General features: G+C 29.7%; 1 protein-coding gene across 3 annotated transcripts in view; it reads left to right on the top strand.

Moving 5' to 3' along the window:
* The first annotated feature begins 223 nt into the window (after nucleotides 1-223).
* Nucleotides 224-23077, top strand: part of LOC100164544 (acetylcholine receptor subunit alpha-type acr-16-like) — a 225096-nt gene continuing 202242 nt past the window's right edge. For all 3 annotated transcript variants that reach the window (XM_016809608.2, XM_016809606.2, XM_016809607.2), the window contains exon 1: nucleotides 224-1045. In XM_016809608.2, coding sequence (XP_016665097.1) covers nucleotides 982-1045 — 64 coding nt within the window. In that variant the 5' untranslated portion in view covers nucleotides 224-981. The remainder of the gene's footprint in view (nucleotides 1046-23077) is intronic.

The raw sequence follows: 23077 nt of genomic DNA, 5'->3' as shown, positions 1-23077 counted from the left end.
CCCCCTCGTTCGGGCGCGCGCGCGTGTGTGTGTGTGTGTGTGTGTGTGGGTCGGCGACGTGGTTCACCCGCTATCGCTAGACGAGCACCGGCGGCTGCGGCAGCGCACCAGCACCGTGGGCACCGCGCACCACGGGCTCACCACCGCACGCGCGCTCCGCGCACACCCAAAGGCCTGACACGCGCGCCCGCGCAAAGAATAAGGACCATCAGCCTCCGTCGCGGTCCCGGCGGCTAGTCGTGTATGAGCCGCCGCCACTGACACCGCTGTTCGTCGTAGTCGTCGTCGTCCGCCGCGGCCGACGTGTCCGCAGCTCGTCCACTGAAGACGCCGCCGCCGTCGTAGTCGTCTTACCAGTCGGTCCCATCGTAATCTTCGACTACAGGTTTTTCGGGTTCTTTTGAATTTTTTTTCACCGTCTTTTCTCCCTCCACCCTCTTCCTCCTTCCCCTTTTTACCTCGTCGTTCCATTTCTCGCCCGCGTGTAAATGATATAATACACACACGTCGCGTATCACGCGTTCCGTGTAATAATAACCGCGTGTGGAACCCACCTACATACCGTCGCCGTCGTTTATCTTGGTTTCTCTCGCGTTACCACCGCCGTGTCGCCGCGGTACACCGCGCAACAAATACGCCGGTGCCGGTAATGGGTGGCCGGCGCGCCGGTAACGCCACCGCGAGCCGTCCGCGTCGTCGCCGCCGTCGACCGCACGACGGACAGCGTTAACGACCATCGCTATCACGACCACTGTCGTCGCCGTCGCCGCCGTACGCTGAGACACGCCACAAGAGCCACAGGCCGCGGTAGCGATGCCCGCGATGATTCGGTGCAACTGGTGGCCGTGTCGCCGGCGGTCCGTCCGACGGTCCGTTCGCCCCGAGCCAGTCGTCCCACCGCGAAGTTGTTGTCGCTGCGTACCAGCGTGATTGTCGTCGTCGTCGTCGGTTCTTGCCACGCGCGCACCGTCCACACGAGCGATGACGTCGTCCTTGGCAAAGTTTGTCGCCGTGCTGTTCCTGTTGGCGGCCGTGAAGATAAAAGGTGAGAACGCTTTTTATGTACGTCCACGTATAGCTGCGTACGTGGTCATCATGCGAGCAATAACTGCGACGCGACGTGCCGATGTTTTTATTATATTATATTATTATGATTTCCGAGCAATATAGCACAGTTACATTTTTAAACAGCAACTAGTAGCGATACGACTACTGCACTGTACAAGTATATAATAATATATATATATATTGTTTATATAATACTGCTACCACCGCCCCTCCATTCCCCTCCCCCTTCTCCTTCACCGCCCCTCTTCCTCCTCCTTCTCCGCGGGCAGTTGTTATACGCACATTCAACACGTAGTGTTCTTTTTTTCCAAATACAATAACTCCGTGAAATCGTTCAAGTCTTTCGCAAAATATTTGTGTTTGACTGTTGTTATGACGTGGTGTACAGACGACACCCGTCTTTAACGATAGTTTTGCTGAATACAGATGAAAACACTGTCTCCGGTCCGAACGTACATGTAGTATTTTTATTTATTATCATCAACTATAATATTGTAGATTGATGTCTTTTTATTCCGTCTCATTACACTATACCACCCAAACCACTTTTTTTTTTTTGGTTTTATCGTAATGGTTTAAGAATTACAATAACAGTACACACTACACCTATTATGGAAAATCACAAGGTACATATTATATATTTTTCACTGAGTAGTTGCGATGCCTAGGCATAATGGGCGAACTCAAGGAGGGGTGGTAGGGTGTTCAAACATCCCCCATGGAAACTTTACAAATAGATTATATGCACTTACATATAATTATAATAATTTTTTGGGAACAAATCTAGCTTAGCACCCACGCGAATTTTTAATTTTTTTTTCGGAAACCCATGTATTATCACGGACTAAGAACGATAATATTGCAAAAATTATTTGCGGAAATCATTAGTTTTTAAGTTATAGCCTTACAAAATTCACGATTTTCAGTGTTTTACGCATTCACACAACACAATATTTTACCACACGTTTGGAACTTTTCTGTTTTACTGAACAACCATTGTTTAATTTTTTTTTGTTTTAACGTAGGTATCTATGTAGTCGAGCTTGCTAAAAACGATGCAGGGGAAGTCTGAATTTGGCGGTCAGACTTATTTTATAGTCATAGCTAATTGAAATGTTTGGTATTTTCATATACCTACACCCGGCGTGGTCACTTGCTCGGACAATTAAAATCGAAAACATCCCTCGAATTATTATGTAAAACCATCATGAGTGCGTGTCAAAATTATCTTTTCACCATAATTTTTAATATGTTGATTTACCTAGGTTTTTAAAAAAAAATAATTGCAAATTCGTTATAAACGTTGTGCTTGTGCGAAAAACACCGAAAATCGTGAACTTCGTATGGCTATACCATGAAAACTAGTAGTGATTTCCAATAATTAATTTTTGCATCATCTTTCTTAACTGGTTGTAATACATAGGTTTTTGAACAAAAATAATTTGCGTGGGTGCTAAACTTGATTTATACCGATAATTAATGTAACGGATAATTTGTTTGAAAAAAAATTTTAAACCGACCCCAAATAGACATAACAACTGTCAACTACATTAACTCGCGTAACGCTGAATGGCCTAACGTTACGGACAAAAAAAATATTAAGAGAAATAAAACACTCGGCCGAAATTCTGGCCAGATCTGATGAGGTCGAATCGACGAGGGAGAATAGTTACCTGCACTAAACAAGCTCAAAATTAGCCACACGCGGGCTCTCACGTCATGGATATCTGCGATGCCAGAGACTATATATGAACTTAATATGACTATGTACAGAATATATACGAATGACAGTCAAACACATTGTAGTCCACTATGCAAGTCTCGCAGAGGCCACAAACGCAAATTTCACGTTCCAGAAAATTCAGTGCATGAGACAATAACCGGATGTAGATATTAATATTTTATTAATCTCTTATTTAAAACACAACGCGACACGCCGCCGTATCGATAGCGCTTCTAGGGCATTTTTTCTCGGGACGGAGGGGGGGGGGGGGCTGAGCGTGTGTGCGTGCAGGTAAAGATTTGTATAGACGTATGTCGTATTCACACACGTTTCGATATACAATTCAAATAATCTCGGTGGCGTAAGATAATATTATTATGAGACTTTGCAGTCGACACTCAAATAATAATAACAATAAAAGTTACATTCAAGTGCAGTCGTTGTAATAGTTGTGAATAACGCATAAAACACGCACCGTTTCACCGTGGTGATCGACTGTAATATATTATTATTATGAGCTATATGTGCGTCGACAATCGCCAGATATGCTTCGTACACAGCTCGTCCGACATTAAAATATTTTATATTTTCTATTAATACAATATGATATATGGACAGTCGCGATCACCGACGACTCATCGATTATGATTATTCAAAGACGCGGCTATCATTGTCACCGTGTGCGTTTAACAAAACATATTATTGTACAACTGCGACGGTATACAATTATTATAATGTAACGATCGTGTCGGTTTTCCGTGAAATTAGTTTCAGAATTAAATTATTATTTCGTTTGACTTTCGTCGGGTCTGTAATTCTATAAAAACGAACAATGCGATTCGTTAACTTACTATTCCTGTCACAATTCACCGATGCCACGGGACAATAATTATTGTATAATAATATGTACATTTTACAGCCATATAATAATATGTACCTACAGACTTGAGTAGTATTCCGAATACAGTATTCGAATTACTTTGAAAGTATTCAACACGGTATTTTAAATACTTTTTACAAGTATTCTGAGTACAGTATTCGGAATACTTTTTTAACATTCAATATTAATTTTAATATAATATTTTATAACTAATAGATTATACATAGCTAGATAGGTGTGTTTTATCAAGATTATAATAATGTTCATTTATAAACACAGAATTGAAAAAGTAATAATTTTGCTATTGAAATCTAAATTTACTATAAAAAAGTATTCGAAAAATATTTGGAATACTTTTTGTGAAATGCTTATGACTTTTAATGAATTTATGTTCGATCCCAACGACCCAACATGTTAATACAATAAATTAATAACTATTTATACCAGGCGCTGTTCCTAAACGTTATTTTTTTCATTCGTCGTTTGCCGCATTTAAGATAACACGTAAGAATACAATTCTAGGTAGGTAGTTAAAATAACGCCATAATTTCGGTTAAATAGTTGTAATAAACTTCGCTAAAATTGAATTACTTATTGATTTCAAAGAAACCCAAGTTTTTTTGATTTCTGATTGTATCAAGATATAATCAATGACTATAAATTGTATTCTGCAAACTATACCAGAAGTCCAGAATTAGGAAAGTTTTCAAAAAGTTTTGTAATTCCGTTTTTATCAACAAACAATATCATTCATTTTTAATCCTGACGATTTTCTAATTATTATCATTATGCATTTGTATTTTTCATACATTTAATAACTGTTAGGAGTATTGAAAATATTTTTAAAAACTACTGTTTTATATTGTTTATGATAAGCTATCATATTATTACAATATATCGTAGATTTTTGTTTATTGTCAATATACTCTAAGTCTCTGCGTTTGCTATAAAACAAAAGCTATAAAAATAAGTTAACTAAAATTTAGACATTTTTTTTATAATGGAAACACATGTAAATGTTATTAATATCATATTAATTTTTATAATAATTTACGATGTACATACGACAGTCATTAATTATTGTAGAATGAATGTTAAAATTAAAAAATATTATTCTAATTTTATTTACAGTTATTACTTAACTCTTCCAGCGCCACCTAATATCGACTGGTAACTATAAAGTTGTAGTATTGACGCTTTCTCAATCTCCAAGATACGTATCTTCAAAGAGTAGTTTTTAGCTTAGAATTAATTTCATATTTCATATTTAATATTATAATTTATGATTTATAATAATATTTATACTGGGCATCAGAAATCAGAATAACATATTATGATTGATTATAATATTATCTAGAATTTTGATTTTTTTACCAAACTGAACTTCAAACAGTAAATATTTTAAACAAACTAAATAATGCCTAACAGTTTGGTTTGAAAATTATTAATTAAGTAAATTCTTAATGTAATTGACAGGAAAAATTAAATTAAATTCTTGTTTATGTGAAATTATGTGGTTTTGGTTTTTTCGTCATAAGTTTATTATTGACTTAATATTTTTTCAAAGTGTTATTATTTTTTCAAAAGTTCGTGCTGGGTTCTATATAAAATTTAAATAGTGTGTTTTGGTTTGAATTAGTTCAATCTAAAAAAAAGTTCGATTCTGCTTCAGTTTATCCACTATAAGTTTGGGGTAGATAATTTAATTTATATATTTTATGATATACTTACATGAATACTGGAGTTCATCGTATGTCTCCACTAAAGCACTTGAAACAAAATTTAAAAAAAAACCATTGGTGTCAAACTATTATTTATTTGCTAATATTCGTTATTATTATTCAATGATAAAAAAAATCATGATACTTTACTGTTATAAATTAATGCAAAAAGCCATAGGTTTAGTTATGCATTAAAAATTAAAATTCATAACTTATTTGTATTCATTTTTCTAATAAACTCAATGATTCCAAACATGAATATAATATATGATTTCACATTAATTATCCAACATTGTTGTTACCGTCTATACATTGCGGGGAAAATTGTTAATTTTATTGAATAAACATTTATCTGCTGACATTACAAGGGCGTATAATTATTTAAAAAGTCTAAATTATCTCGAATGCGATTAACAATACAAATGAAAAAGTTGTTTGGTCAGCGATTTTATTTCAGAGAATTTATGTATTTTTAATCACCTTTGTTGTTGTATAATAATGGTGCATAGTGTTTTGTTATTTAAATTAATATTCACAATCATGAAATTTGAAAAACATTTTCAAGCAAAGATTATTTCAAACAAAAATGGTCAAGATGTTGTTAAAATTACTTTGCCATATTCGCCTGTTTTATGTTTTGTTTCAAAATAAAATTATACCCACGGAGTATAATATTATAACATACATTTTTATATTATTAAACCGCTGAAGTGCGTTTTCTGGTTTAAAATAGAATCTAAGCAATTGAATTTTGCATAACTTGGTACTTAATTTAATTAAGTTATTTGTCCGAGTAAAAAATGTGGTTATAATGTGATTATTTTTATTTCTTATACATGGATATAATTTTACTGTTGGATAATAATACATTAATCTTATTTTGAAATGTATCATAATAATCGTAGGTACCTGTACCTATTAATTGAAAAAAATGAAATGGTATACACATATTCTATCCTTTAAAATAATATTTCTATAAAAGTTAATCCAAAACAATGATATTAATTTTGTCGAGGATATTATACTTACCCCACTCGAACTAATGTAACGATGCACTTCTTATGTCATGCTTACATAGTGCGTATACAGGTTATAGTAGATAGTATGCAAATATTAAACTTTTTTTTATGTAGATACATATTATGTGTGTACAGTTGGATTGTTTATTTGCATAAAACAATTAAAGCAAATACACAGAGCGTGTTACTTTTATAGAGAACTAAAAATGTTAAATTAAATCTTTCCTTTTTAAATAGAACAATATATTTATTATAATAAGTACGTTGAATTAAATATTCTTTATTACTTTTTAAAGTTTTCACCATTTCCTGATACCTGGAAATCTGACTTCAGGTACCTACTATTAATAATCCATAAAAGCTTAAAATTAAAAAAATTAAAAATGATATAATCAGCATCCATAAAATAGTTTATGAACACAAATAAATTAAACAATTAAATAATTTTATAATATTGTAGTATATAACTAATAATAGTATTAATATGAAAAACCAAAAAATTAACCTACATTTTTTTGTATTAACATAAACTATTATACGTATTACATGGTTGGAAAAAAATTGAATAATTACATTTTTTCCTAGAAGTTATCTAAATGTCCAACCTACTTTTAAAGTCATGTGTCACATTATATTGTCTTAAATATGTCAAAACGATGGTTGTACATTAGTAACAAAACAAGGCAACTTTCATACGAACTTATAGGACTTTACATGCAATTAAATAAAAAGTCATTAACACTTATTATAATTTTTTTTTGAAAACACTTACATTCTTAAAAAAAAAATGATACAATTCAGGAAACATTTTAAGACATACAGTTTGTTTAAACATTATGTTAATTTATATACCATTTGATCTTCGCATCTTAAATTAAAAAGAAAAAATTAATTTCTATTGTTAGGTAACATAAAATGTTTACCAGACAAGTAAGTTATGGGTGATATTATAATATAGATACAAATATTTAATAATAAGTAATAACCAAACACAAGAGTAGATACCTATACATATTTAACAAAATCAAACGTATCCAAATATAATCCACTATGTGGACATCTCATTCAATTATGTGTTCTGTGTTCTGGAGAGTTATCATAATATGCTTTCATTTTCAGTATACCTATGTATTTATGTGTGTAATTTATCTTACCAAATAACTTGGTATTGATTGATTAGGTACTAGCTGATTTCTCCGCAGTTGCTCTAATCTAACTCTATAACTTCTACAATGCCATTGTTCTCAGTCATGTATAACTTTATTGATATCGCAAAGATTATTATCAGACATACCAATCATTAGTTTAGTCTTATGAGTAAACGTTTCAATGATTAATGTATTTTTTAATATTTCTAAGATGTTCTACTCAATAGTCTACAGACAAAATTACAAATTTTCGGCTACTAATAAAATTACTCTCCTATGACAGTATTTATTAAATTGGAAAATATTACCTAGTTAATGTGACTTCCTTCAAGGCTTCAAACCATATTGTTTAAAATAGTCGTGAATAAAAATTACAATTACTGTAATAATAATTTGTCAGGCATTTTATTTTTGTTTCCATTTCGCTGTTTGCCACTCGAAGATGGCAACAAGTCTTACTTTTATACCAACACAAACAATATATTACTGTCAAGTGTCCCCTTAATCCTTTCTAATTTTTCTAATCCTTTCTAACTTTTATATTTAGATGGGTACTTTTTGTATGTTTAAAAGACAAGCAATCGTATCATATTTGGTATTTTTAGTATCACGTCCACACGTGGGTCAAAATGATCTTTGATACCTTCAACTAAATTTACAGGTAGGTATAAAAAAACAAAACAATCAAGTGCCGTCAATATGATCGTTATTTGACCAATTATTTTTTAATAAATTAACATTAAATAATATTATAATAATGTTATAATTATTTTTATGTTAAAAATTGATTTAAATTATTTAAGTATTATTAATTTATATATTTTTTTTCTTGGTACAGAATCAACAACTAAGGTTATTAGCTTATAACAAACACTTATAAATTATAATAGTTTAACTATTAAAATATTATGAACATAATTATTAATTAACCTTTGAATTGCAATATTCACCATTAATAATGTTTATTCGTTGCGATGTATTATAAATAATTGAAAATTTAATTATCAACTAATTTATTTAAATCTACTCATTTAGTGCATAAACGTTGTCAAATGTTTTCATATGGTATACCCGAATCAATTGAATAATGTGTTTGATTAATATTATTCAATATTTGACTTATGTGATGTTTGTGCTCGTCATTGTTCGTACAGTATTGTACAGCGATTTTTAAACTGTTTTTGGAAAAATTAAGTTAAATTTCTCTAATTTGTACTTTAAATATAAAAATTACATTTGACAATATTTGCATAAAATATACAATAGTTAGTGCAGATGTAGTCATACACAATTTACTTGAGAAAAAGTATGAACCATATATTATTATTTATCCAACATTTATCTGCCGTGCGTCACTAATTATTGTTAACCTTGATGCACATAAACTGTAAATATTTATTTTATTTAATCAAATCTTCTAAAATTGTATTTAATTCTACTGAAAACACCATTTTACTAATATAATATTAAGGTATACGCTAAATATAAACTCGTGTTAGGAATAATATAATAATACAGTATAAAAAATACCGTACAATAATATAATATTATACCAAAGTTTTAAATATGAGGTAAGTAAATAAGAAGTACTTATTCATTTTTGGCAGCGAAAGGCCAAAGCATATTATTCTGTTGTAATGCTATAATATATCCTAGAATGGCGCCATAACGAATGGTTTCCAATTCAGTAAGATGTTTATATAAATTCCAAAGGAAACCCGTGACCCATCTGTCTTGACAGTAACGTGGCCTCAACTCCAGGTACAATGTTTCTACAGAGTTATATACACTTTGAATTATAAATATCCAAGGCGTGAGAAGAGGGATTGAAAAATGATTTTTTCCCTAGAGTACTATGGGCTGCCGATATATTATTCTGGTCAGGATTACTACGACATGTCGATTAGTTTTGTCAATGTTATCCACCGCCGTACTAATGTGAAGACTTGGAAATACTATTTATGGCATTTTGGTCTAACTAAACTCCACGTGGCGTGACTTTGATAACGACCGGCCAACATAATATTATATTGGAGTCATTTAAACAAGAACAACATATTATTATGTTTCGGGTCTCGCTATATTATTTCCCACGCCTAAATAAATATTTTATCCTACTGTTAGATTTATAATCTCAAATACTAATTAATGATAATTAAAAAAAATATAATATAACAATAATACTCAAAGTATCATGTTTTATTTAACAAGTTTAATGAGTGCTTCAGTTATTTTATACGACGCATAGGAAGTTTTTTGATAAACTTTAACAAAATCAATGGTTTGCATGCATTTTATAATAATAATATATAACTTGTGAGGTAGTATAATAGTTAAACTTTTATTAAATACGGTTCTATTGAATGCTAAACTGTAAGAAAAAACATATTATACCTACACTCTAATAGTCTAATGTCTATCCGCCCGACAATACTTTCATCGTACCTGTTCAAACTTGCTTTACAACGTACACTACACAATGTTGATTTTGTAAACTATACGTACCTACGACGATAATGGTACACTTCGGAAGGACTCGCAAAGGCGACGTATATACCATTTTATCATCGTTTCCAATACACCGTGAAACTATTGTTAAAAGCATATCATATTATCAGTCTTATCAGCATCAACTGCGGTTTATTAACATTTTATATTATTAAATTATGTACAATATTCGTCTCGTATTCAATTATTGTTGTACATCTATTACGTTATATTTTCATATTGCCACGTAGGTGTATCATGGCAGTCAATTATTATAATGTAGATGATAATTCAGATGTGTTTACCGTTTTAGTGATGTAAATTGAAACATACCTACCGCATTGGTATTCATTTAGAACCATCAGTATTGCAGTGCATAGCGTTTCTCGTTAATCATTAATATTTGTAATTCCATAGTTTTAAAATGCTCCATGTCATTTGTAAATAAATCAATATATTTCACTATTTCAAAAGTTCCGATGAAAATGTTGTTTGAGCGGTACTGAATGTATCTATTATTATAGTAAAATTAATTTTAATTTAAGATTTTTATTTCTTTGAAAATTACTCACCGGTGTGCATCACACATAGTATAATAAAACACTTTTTTAGTTTAGCGGTTTTTTTATACTTAAAGTGTAAACTACATTAGTAATAATATATATTTTAGTTTACGATTACTAGTCACTACTTACTTATTTACTTTGTTCGATGTAAATAGATCAAATGCATTTACTTATATAATATCCATTTGTTCCTATAGCATTTACTTATTACAAATTACAATTAATTTATTAAATTCAATCAGTGCGGTGTTAAAATAACAAATCGGATCCAATCACACGAACTATATAGTTAATATATTGTGAGAACAGTGTACAGGTGTTTCGAATCTGATAAATGTCAATGCGTACCACGTCAGTATGACATCGGAAACTGAAACTTTATCATACACATTTGCGTATCTGCTGCAATATTCAGAAAAAGTTTTTAATTATTGTTCATGATTCACTCTAAACAACAAATTGCATGGTTCTTCTAAATAATCATCACACATTTAATATATTCTAATACTATTATCGTAAATATAAGTTCAATCATCGTACATTTATTATAATTACTATAAAACTGTAGCTAAAATAAATTATTCGTCAATATTATTTTAATTTTTTTTATTATTATTCACATTATACATTTGTTTGTTAATTTATAAATAACATATAATTACATTTTTGTTTGAGATATTGTTAGTTTAATTATGGTTTAGTTGATACACGGTACATTATGGTACACGGTATCAAAAGTGAAGCCAAATTGCCTATAAATTTGATATTAATCATTGGGTGCCAAATTAATGCGTATTGGTCGTAGGTACATGCCGTTCTGTACATCATTCTAAATGCAAATTATTTTTCGGAGTTATAAAATAAATGAATACAATTATTATGATAGGATTAGACAAAATAAAATATGCATTGTCTATAAAAAAAACTCACTGATTTATTTCAAGATAGATTGGTGTTGTAAGTCATTATTTTAGTGTATTATGTATAATATATATACCTAAATAGTTTTGAATCAAATATTTGTTTAATCTACAACTATTATAAAACATATTATTATTAGTTACTATAAGTACCACGTATATTATCTTTGACTGTTTCTTTGAGTGCAAAACTTGGATTTGAAATACTTAGATATACTTAAGAGTTTAACGGGTGACGCAAAGTTATTAGCATAGAATGTTATATTAACGATGAATGACTGTTGTGAAATTTCAAACTGAAGAAGATTCATTAGATATGTTTATGACTATAATAGTGTTTAATTTGTTATCTTCATAAAACACGTCAAAACATTATTTTCAAGTAAATAAGTAAACATTTCAATACGTTGTTACAAGTTTTGACTTATTAGTAATTATTGTTTCTTAGGAGTTGTAAGGAAAATCAATAAATTACTATGATATGTTGGATACATTTATTTATTTGAATTATTAAATCATTTATATTCTATACATTTTATTTATATTTATATTATATACAACGAATCTCCTTTGATGATTAATTTATTCAAATTTTAATTTTGAATTTTTATACATCATTATAGGTACTCAGACCATATATTTTCTTCAAATTATTGAACTGTTCTGTATTGCTCTAGTATACTTGTCCTCTGGTGATACAAACTTCTGTTTTTAAAATAAGAAGGCTTAGAAAAAATTGGGGTGTATATTGGATCTAGTATTTAATTGTATTTGTATCATTTTTTCAAATTATTAATGTTGATAGATTAATTATTTTAATCACTAAAATGTTCAAATCACCACTATGACCCCCAAATCTTTCAAACTCAAAAACTCTCAACAACTATTCGTTCAAATTTTAATTCTGATGTTTCAGAGTGTCGAGAAAAAATATTCGCCAAATAATTTATAGTAGAAAAGAAGAGATTTAATTTAAAAACAGAAGTTTGTATCTCCAATAAATTTTTAAGTAGTGCAATAAAACTCAAGAATTTAAAAATATAGTCTATATACTCTATATGTGTATTTGAAAATATTACAAAAAAAATATTTTGAAAACTGCATTATTAAAAAAAAAATGGAGCAGTGCTGGGTTCCCATGTTTGTTTTTTAAGAATTCCATCTTTAGTTATTATAATAACACTATTGTTACAGGTTCCTATAGTAATTCAATTTTTTAATAATCTTTTTAATTATTCATCAAAATAATATATTTTCATAAATAAAATGTCGAGACGAACATCAAGTGTACCTAGAAATATTAATCAACCTAACCTACTCATATATTGTACTATTTCATAGCAAACAGCAGTAGTTAATGAATATTGTGTACAATTATTTGTGAGTGGAAAAACAGTTAATTGTCCATTAATAACATATTAATATATACACAAATAACAATAATGACAGAAATAATAATAATAATAATAATAATACAAATTATGATTTTACTAAAGTAGGTACCTATGTATATTACTTTGCACGTGGGACAGTACAACAATAATTATATATTGCGTTATTATGGTGTTCGGATTGGTATCACAGGCAAAATTAGAGTTAGGCATGAGTGGGTTTAATCCCCACTATAGAAATTAATTCGCCCTTATCAACCTGTATATTAAATTTTTTTCAACTTTTTCCCATGATCATGCATACACGATTTTTTAAATTACAAAATTGTATAAAAACATATTTATAATAAGATTACTAATTAACTGCGTTGTATGTATTTCATTATGAAATGAGAAAGATAATGTTCCATCATGTGAATCTAAAAAGATGATTAGGTCAACAACGTTGTATGTGTGGGTTAGTGCTGGGTCGGAGATACATATTATAAGACTAAACAAGATATGAATCTATGTGTTATTAGTCCAGCTTGCTCTTTACAGTCTCTAAAATGATTTTAAAATCTAGAACAGGAGAATCAAATTCAGATTATGGTTATCAAATAATATTAAAATATACGCATACATTTTCTAGTAAAGCCATAGTAGAATTATTATTATGGATTATTCGTGGTGGGAGGAGGGAGAGGGAGTCAAAGTTCCCCACTTCAGTTTTCTGTTGAAACATCGCTGGACTCAATTTAAGGGGCCCGTGTATATTCAAGTTCCTTATTTGCACATATTATTATGGTCATGATAATATAGTTATTTTACAAGCTCCCTATAATATGCACCTACCCCTATATATGTTATGACGTGTGTACATAGAATTATAGGTAGGTACCATGATCTAATAACATTAATATTGTATAATACAATGCGGCGCCATAGCCATTGCCATTATTTATGTAACACAACAATGTGTATAATGATGTGGAAACAATATATTATAGGTAGGTGAACTACATGACTATTATATATTTATATGAGTGCCTACCTACCTATATTATGACTACGGAATTATGTGTTTACACAACGACCGCGGAGAACGCACGCAAAGGACTGCTCGTGTAACGTCGATTATAATGTACCTACGCCACCGAATAAGTTAAAACGTAATAATATAATATACCTAGTTTTCTATTATTCGGATCGGTTACAATATTACGTAATTATAGCGTAATAAAGCTATCATAACGGTATAGACAGAGCCATAGCAAACACGCCGCATCCGCCCGTTATCGCTAACACGCATTTTCGATTTGCATCCCGCGCCACCCCCGTAGGGTAGGGTCGTAAAATCGAAACGTGTTTAATGATCACCACCTGCAACTAATCCGAACTACACGCGTGCCAACAGCTGTACTGGCCGGTTGGTCTGTCCGGTCGGAGCGTGTTAAAACAAACTAGGGTAGGTATCTATGTCTGGATTATATGGAACGAGTTCGGCGACCAACACTCTGCATCATGATATCATATTATTATAATATTATAAAAACGGTATATGATCATCGCTGACGGTAAAGTGCCCCGGTGAATCCGTTTCGGAGAATCGTGTAGCGTCAAGCGTGGGTGAGTGTGTATGTGTGTGTGTGTGTGTGTGTGTATGTGTGAAGTGGCACGCCTATGGGGTGGGGAGGGGTAGAGGATGGGTCACAACCCCCTCACGCCATGAAGGTCTCACCACACGAAAATTTATTTCTACGAAATGCTACTCTAATCGCTATAGTAGTATCATCTGCAGTATTATTGTACCTACCAACCATGTAATTTCGGAAAAATTATTATTAGCACAATCCCCTTCGAAAAAAATTCATCGTATGTGCATTGGGAGTTACAGCTTAAAAAAATATGCTAATATAATAATATTAACGCTACTTCCAATTAACCATTCGTTTTATAACCTACCATGCCTGTGCAGGTAATAATAATTATTCGATTCGTCGTCATCAGATATTTAATAGCGTGGAACGTTTGATTTGCATTCTCACTTCGATATTGGCATATTAAATGTTTTCCAATTTATATTAATAAAAAAAAACTAAATTCAATCATAACGCGATGTATTCAACAGGCATTGTAAGTCGTAAACAAAATGCAATAAAATCCAAGAAATGTGATTGAAAAATGCTGTAAATAATTTATACTATAAAAATAAAAGCAAACAAAGCTAAAAACTAGTTTTTGCGGTTACCTAGTTTGTTTTTTTTCGCATTGGACATTATTTCAATGGTAAAATGTGTATAATAAATTGTATAAATTGTATTATAACAAATTATATCAAAACAATATATTGTGTAACTGGCGCAGCGTATGGATGAATTACATTTTGCTTAGGTATTAAGTTTAGTATAAAATGTATTGTAGAGTTTTAAAAATATTATACTTGAACACTGAATTAATGATTTTCTTTGATATTTTATACATAATTTACGTAAGCATTTATATTGATTTTTTAACTAGAAAACAACAAAATTAGTTATTTTTAATAATATTGTGTAAAACAGATTTTTTTTACAGATTTCATAAGCTAGAAACGGTTAAGATTATTGCAAAACTATTTTTTACTGTTTGTGTTTGGCAAATACCAAATAGAGATAACAAATTGGACTTGTCCGTAGTTTTTACCCCCTTAATAGTAATTGATCTGGTGGTTTAAACTATAATTGTTTTTATGGGATAAGTTGTATTAGTATTGTAAGACATATGTTGCCATGTTGGTCATGTAATAAAACAACTCTGATTTTCAAAGTGTAATATTACCATGGTAAAGGTCCATGTAAAATAATTTAGAAATGTATAACAGTGAACTCATGAGTAATAATATGTAACTAGTGGATTAATATAATGTCCAAGTTACAATGTCTAAGTTTTATATTTCATTTTATGATGACCAATTGAACTGTAAAAAAAAGAGAAAAATTAAAAACTTTCTATACTGGAATGAAAGTTTTAATAAATGAAAATCAAACATATTTAACTAAATTAAACAGAAATACACTGCATTAATGTTGTGAATAGAAATTAATTAGGAAAATTATAAGAAGATCGCGAGAAATAATAATTAAGGCTTCTGTTTCTGAATCGAATGAATTAGTTTCGAAAAATTAAATTAAAGCTGACAAACTATTGATTTATTACAAGCAGGCACATACAACTTAGTGTATATATAAAAAATATGAAAATATTTTTAGAATTTGAAGTTTGTAAACCCGAATTAAAAACACACGAGTATCCTCGATGCAGTATACATGCTATGCACAAATTGAATAAATTTATATTTTATAATTATTTTAGATTCTGAGTGGAACGATGAATGTATTGATTTTACAATGATGTGTGTTTTTTTTAATTTTTTTTAATTTTTTTTTTATTTTTGTGTCTGTCATCACGGTTTGTGGCAGTAAAACTGCTTCGATTTTCTTCAACAGTATCTTGTTTGATGGGAAAGTGATTCTAGTTGGTGCATTTGGGAGGTCAAAATTTGAAATTTCCAATAGTTTTCAAAAGCACCGTGAAAAACAAAAGACAAATTAAGGAAAAACGAGAATTTTTACACAAAATCTGTTTTCGAGAAAATTTATTTTGGTTTTTGTTGTAACTTTCAAACAAATGACCGTAAATACATAAAATTTTCACTGGTTGTTTATATTTCCATTTTCTATACATGTTAAAATTTTAAAAATATTTTGATTTGTTTTGAACTATTTAGGGACATTTTCAGTTTCCAATATTATTAGATTTTTTTTCTATGAGTGTCAATAAAACTTTCTTTGTTGAGTAAAAAGACTTGAAAATTTAATATAAGGCTTCTACTGTATTTTTACAATGACATTTGAAAAATATTAAAAATCCTTAGTCACAGTTTTTTTTTATTAGCATTTAAAGTTCAAAAATTGACAAAATATGTAAAAATCACGAATATTAGCAAATTATTTTGTGTTAAGAATTCGTAAAAATTTTTCTTTTTAAATCTAAGATTTGAAAATGTAATACAAGATTTTTCATAATATTGTCTACTTTTATCAAAAAAAAAATGTCTACAAGAAAGTCAAATTAAATTTTTATGAGCGTTTGAAATTCATATTTTTACAACATTTGATATTCGCTCGATTTCTCATGTGACAATATTCTTATTTTATAGTTATTAAAAAACGAATGACTGTAGATATTTGAAAATTTCACTGAATGTTTATATTAGGATTTACTATACACGATAAAATTTTGAAAATAAGTTGACTCTTTTTGAGCTGTTTACGGACATTCTCAGTTTTCAATTTTTTTAGTTTTTTTTTCTATAAATATCAATTAAGTTTTATCTGTTGGGTAAAAAAGTATAAAAATTGAGTGCAAGGCTCCTGATATATTGTTACAATAACAGTTGAAAAATATTAAAAATACATAGGCACAATTTTATTTTATAAGCATTTGAAGTTCAAATTTTGACAACATTTATCAAATTTAAAATTGAATAATTATTTTGTAGTTAAAAATTTATAAAATGTTCAACTTTTATATCTAAAAATTGAAAATTTAAAAAAAGATTCCACGTAAGTAGTTAATTCTGTTACCAAAGAATCTAAAAAAATACATAAGCACAGTTTATTTTTATACTCATTTTAAGTTCAAATTTGGACGAAATTACATATAAAAAAACCTAGAATAACTATTTTAGTTATTTTGTTGTGATTGTATAATATTATTCGTGGGTACTTGAAACTTCTAAAGTATACTATTATATATCTATGATAGTATCACGGTTTGTTGCTGATGTATAACGCGTTATAAGTACCTAATAGATATTGTGATATGATTAATTTGGAATTTATTATAGGTACCTATTATAGGTCAATTTTTTTTTTAATACCATATAAGTATAATATATCTTATACCTAGATTCAGTCTCCGCTCAGAATCGATTTTCTTATACAATGATATTCTATTATTAAATTCAAATTTAATACCATCCATTATACAGGGACCCACTTGTAACCTACTATACAGCAGAGCGACATCCACTTGCCCACCTTTTTTTATTTTGTTCTATACTTTTATAATATTATATTATCAAACTACCATTTTATTTATTATACTTTTAATAATGTACTAGAAACTGCTATTCTTTACAGTCAATATTTTGAAATTATTTTCTCTTACATGTTGATAAAATTACACAATGTAATATATTTATGCAATAAACCTGCATTTTTATTTTGATGATTCTGTACAAATTACATGATATACAATTTAATATAATTTATATATCTTCGCAGAAGGCGTATCAATGTTTTGATTTATTTCACGAATATCATGTACAGGTCACCTATGAAAAAATATAATTAAATGAAAAAAATGAGAATAAACTTTACCCTAATATCTAATGGGGCACTATATTAAAATTAATGTTATTTTTTAATATTCATGCTGTGAATAAATATTCCTACTAAACCTTTGGTTAAAAAAACTTTTTTTGTACAGTAAAGGAAATTGAATAAAATGTAGATTGCCCCATTTTCAAGAGTATACAAAATTATTTCTAATTAAAGTCATATTTTCATTACCCGGATTATCATAATATAATATAATTAATATTATATATTATGATATTTATTGAATTTTTTTTTAAACAAATTGTGTACATTAATTTATAAGAATAATCAACGAATAACTCGTACAAAATATATATTTTTAAATGTATTAATAATTACATTTGTGCATTTACAATTATTTATGTAAGACGTAAGTACCTGAATATCAACATATAAATAAATATAATGTGTGTCCACAAAAACAGGGTAAGGGGACGAGGTGGCCGAGTGGTCTAAGGCATCGGTTGCGGCGCTGCCGTCACTGGTTCGATTCTCGGCCACTGGGCGGAATTCTTCTTCGGGAAAGTCACAGTGTCCGGAGAACAAGTGCCGCCATCCCCACCCGGGCATGGCAGATACCTACGGGTGCCCAAATCAAAAATTCTGCCAAAACCAACACACACATGTAAACAAACTATAGTACCTTCCCCTACAATACCACAGGCTAATAACTTTAGCAGTTGAAGCCTTAACCCTAAAAAAAAAAAACAGGGTACACTGCAACTATAGGTAAGTTATTTATTTTCCTCAGTAGGTACCCTTTACATATTTTTGTATTTTGTTTGCGGCACATGATGTTAAACTATAATTGGATCACGAATTCCTATGTTTTTCGATTTTCTTACTCTCGTATGTTGACTTTTTCTGTGTATCCTGTTTTCGTGGACACACGCGGTACCTACTTTAATATAGAGTTTAAAAACCAGGAGCGCTCAATATGAAATAAATTAAGCGACGTTGGTAGGATGACGTGGCGCTTACTATTAAAACCATCGTAAATAATTTTATTAGAGCCGCAGCCATCATATCACTCGTCGACACAATCAAAACGAGTCCATATTATTATTATAACCATGGTGATAATATTTTTATTATAGCCGTGCGTAAGTCAGACCTGGTATGTTAATTCCAAGCACAAACTTGACGGTGGTATACGTTTTTCAAAGCTATCTAATTTCCACGGGTGTTAAATACTCATGTAAACACCCCGATACATCTGCGTTCCGGGCTGTTACCCCACAGGGTATTGCGGTAAAGGACTTGCAAGGTAGACGCGGGGCAATAGTCGTTTATCTGATTACAAAGTTTCAGTCGGGCTAAAAGCTTTAAATAACAATCGTCCACGTTTTTACGAGAGTCGTTAAATTAGGGTAAGTACGCGCTCTGTAGAGTAAAACACATACACCGTGACGTGTATACATACATATATATATATAGGGGCGCGGGTGTCACAGAGAGAATAAATAATGATTCCAGATGAAATAAATAAAAAAAATTTCGCTCTTAACGTTGGCCAAATTTACCGAGAAGAACGAAAATTCATCAGACAATACGATAAATAAAGAAACGCAGACGATGATGATGATCATCATCATGATAATCCAACTATAGATATTATATATAATAATAGTTTAATAATAACATCATTATCATCGACAAATCGTTATCGTTGTTTTAATATTTATACGTGATAATACTTATGTTGTTCACAATAGGAACCTACTTGTTATCCAGCTATGAAAATCTGACACTTTAAAGTGGGCAAAGAACAGAACGTTGTTAAAACTACCGAATTCCCACCTGGGACTAAACAATAGAGCCGTCGCGTTAGATAGGCAACTCTCGATCGCTTTAATGGTCACGACTCACCAACCACAATGCAATATCGATATTATTGAACATTAAACGTCAACACTAATATTTCGGAACGAATTTTCACATATTTTACGCTTGTATTTATAGTACAGGTAATGAGATTTCTTAAAGTCAAACATTTCATAGTTTGCATCACAGTAATTTGCAATAATCATAATATTATAATAAATGTACCAAACAGTTTATTTCATATTCCCAAATTTTTCAAGAAATTAAAAATGTATGTTTGTGCATCCATAGTAGTATGTTTTCTTATTGTATATAAAAAAAAGTAGCTAACTATACCTACTTAAAGTATATAGATAACCTATATAATATCTTAAAAAATATTTAATTAATCTAATATTGTGTACAATTTAAAATATTTAATTATTCATATATGAAACTACATGGTATACCTAATATTATATTTATTAAACTTATAATATTTTTGTTTAATAAAACATACATATTTTATGTGATAACAAATAACAATATGCAAAATATAATTGTTCCTTCTTGGTATAATTAAATCATCATTATAATCAATTATCAGATAAGGCTGTTCATTTACAACAGTGAAAGTTTATTATACTTTTTAATTTTTATTGCTTTTTAGTAACAATAAAATTGTATGCAACTATATGTATACTATAAAATATTTTATTTTTAATACAAAATAGTAATTTAGTAAATTAAAACGAAGTTGCTAGGAAGTAAAAAAATAATACCTCTGTAAAATAAGTGCTTTGTAATTCAGTCACAAATATTTTATTGTCTCAGCGTTTTTATGAGAAGGTTTTTCATAAATACCAGTATTATAGAATTATAGCAAAGGTCTGACTTAGCATAAAGCAGAAAGGATAAAAAGTACTTAAAGCCCAAAAAGAGTAAAAACACTGTATATGAATAAAGTCATAAAATACAGTGTTTATACTATTTTATTAATTGTAAGTTTGGCGTATGAATATATTTGAAATGTGAAATCAAATCGATCAATTAACAGTAAAATCATTTAACTCGATAAAATACACATTTTTTTTTTTATTATAATATAAGTGAATGCAAAACTGTAATAAAAATCTTAACAGGTTACAGAGACTGATATTATTGAAAATTAATTTACAAGTAAAAATATTATCATATTATTCAGCATTGTCGACCATAGTGATCTAGAAAATGTTATTTACAGAAATAGACAACGTACTTACTTACTTGTGTGTTACTTAACGTGTTAAATTTAAATATATTTTGTCTCCTATAAGCTTAATCTTTTTTTACTATTTCTTGACTATAAAGATGGTCACCACAATATAATATTGTAATGTATCCATAATTTATTTTAAGTTTTTTCAGTACTTAAAAATATTCAATTCTATATTTATACGTACATAAATTTATTATGAAGCGTATTTAATTGGATACCTGTATACAATAAATTTCAATCTCATCACAATATAAAATTGTTAAGCCAATAAGGACTACTTTTTTTTTCATAACAGAAAACAAACTAAAATGTTTTTATCAAAACAATCATGTTTATTTACTTTATACTTTATAACAAGTTGTAAGTTATTTTTTTTTTCAATAAGTTTCTCGTAATTTTCAGTAGGATTTCGGATAAAAATAAAAATTACATTTTGAAGTTCTAACCAGATAACATATTTTTCAATCGATATTTATGGCAATATAAAACAGTTGAATCACACTTTCTGTGAAAAAAATAATAATACACCAAATGAAGGTACAAAAAATACCCTACTTGAATGATGCAAAATTTAAAAAAAAAAAAAAACAATCCCAGTTGCACTCATTTTGTTTATAATTTATCTATAATATTATGATGGCATTATATTTATTTATACGAATGATTTTATCAAGCCATCTATTATAAACATATAGGTAACGTATTATTGCAATCGTGATTTGTTTTACATTAATAACATTTTATATGATGGTCGTATTTCATAATACCAAAGCAATATCTATTCGAAAGATAATCATTGGAACCGCTGGAGGGTAACGGAACCGATTTTCAAATTCCATTTTAAAGGTAGGTTGTAGGTATATGGTTAATCGATTGGAACCCCATCTAAATTTGTTGTACGAGGTTTGAAATCTCAACTAAGATTCACAACATATCCGAGAAATGTATATAGTAGAAACGCTATCAATAATTTTCTATAGTATCTCATTAAGGTTCATAATTTATGGAAACTATTATTTTAGATGTATGGCATTTTGGTCATTATAATTGTATTTGAGTTTTCAATTAATTTTAGTGGTGTAGTAAACCAACTACTTAATTTTGTTAGCTAAAATCCAACTAACTTTTCTAGCCAATTGTATTAACATAAATTTAAAATATATTTTTACAATTTATAATATTTTATTTATCCTTTGGTTACAGTATAATATCTAGAATATAACATGAATATATAAACTACGAAATATTTACTTTCGAGGAAAGAACTGTGTATCTCATTATTATTATGCATCCAAAATAATGTTCCGTTGTAATGTCAGAAAATAGAAAATCGGAAAATAGTTATTCGATATGCCGATCACGCGCTTGTAATAAATTGTTCTGTGCATTACGGCACTCGCTGATCCAAAAAATAATTACTTAGGTAGGTACTTTTTCAAATTTTATATCAAACGTCAAGTAAAAAAAAACACATTTACTCAACTAGAATGATAAAAACTTCACCTTAGGCTAAAAATTAAATTAAACTTAAATCACTATATAACTTCCTCATTAAAACGTCAATTATAGTCTCGGAATTAACACTACCCTGCCCGTTTTATTAAACTTGTAATCCACTTAACATTATTTCCCAATCCCCATTAGCCATCATTGGCATTTACAAACGTCAATATTGTATTTAGAAGTTG

This window comes from Acyrthosiphon pisum, chromosome A1 (assembly GCF_005508785.2).
Source record: "Acyrthosiphon pisum isolate AL4f chromosome A1, pea_aphid_22Mar2018_4r6ur, whole genome shotgun sequence".
NCBI lineage: Eukaryota > Metazoa > Arthropoda > Insecta > Hemiptera > Aphididae > Acyrthosiphon > Acyrthosiphon pisum.
This window is presented reverse-complemented; position numbering and strand designations above follow the sequence as displayed.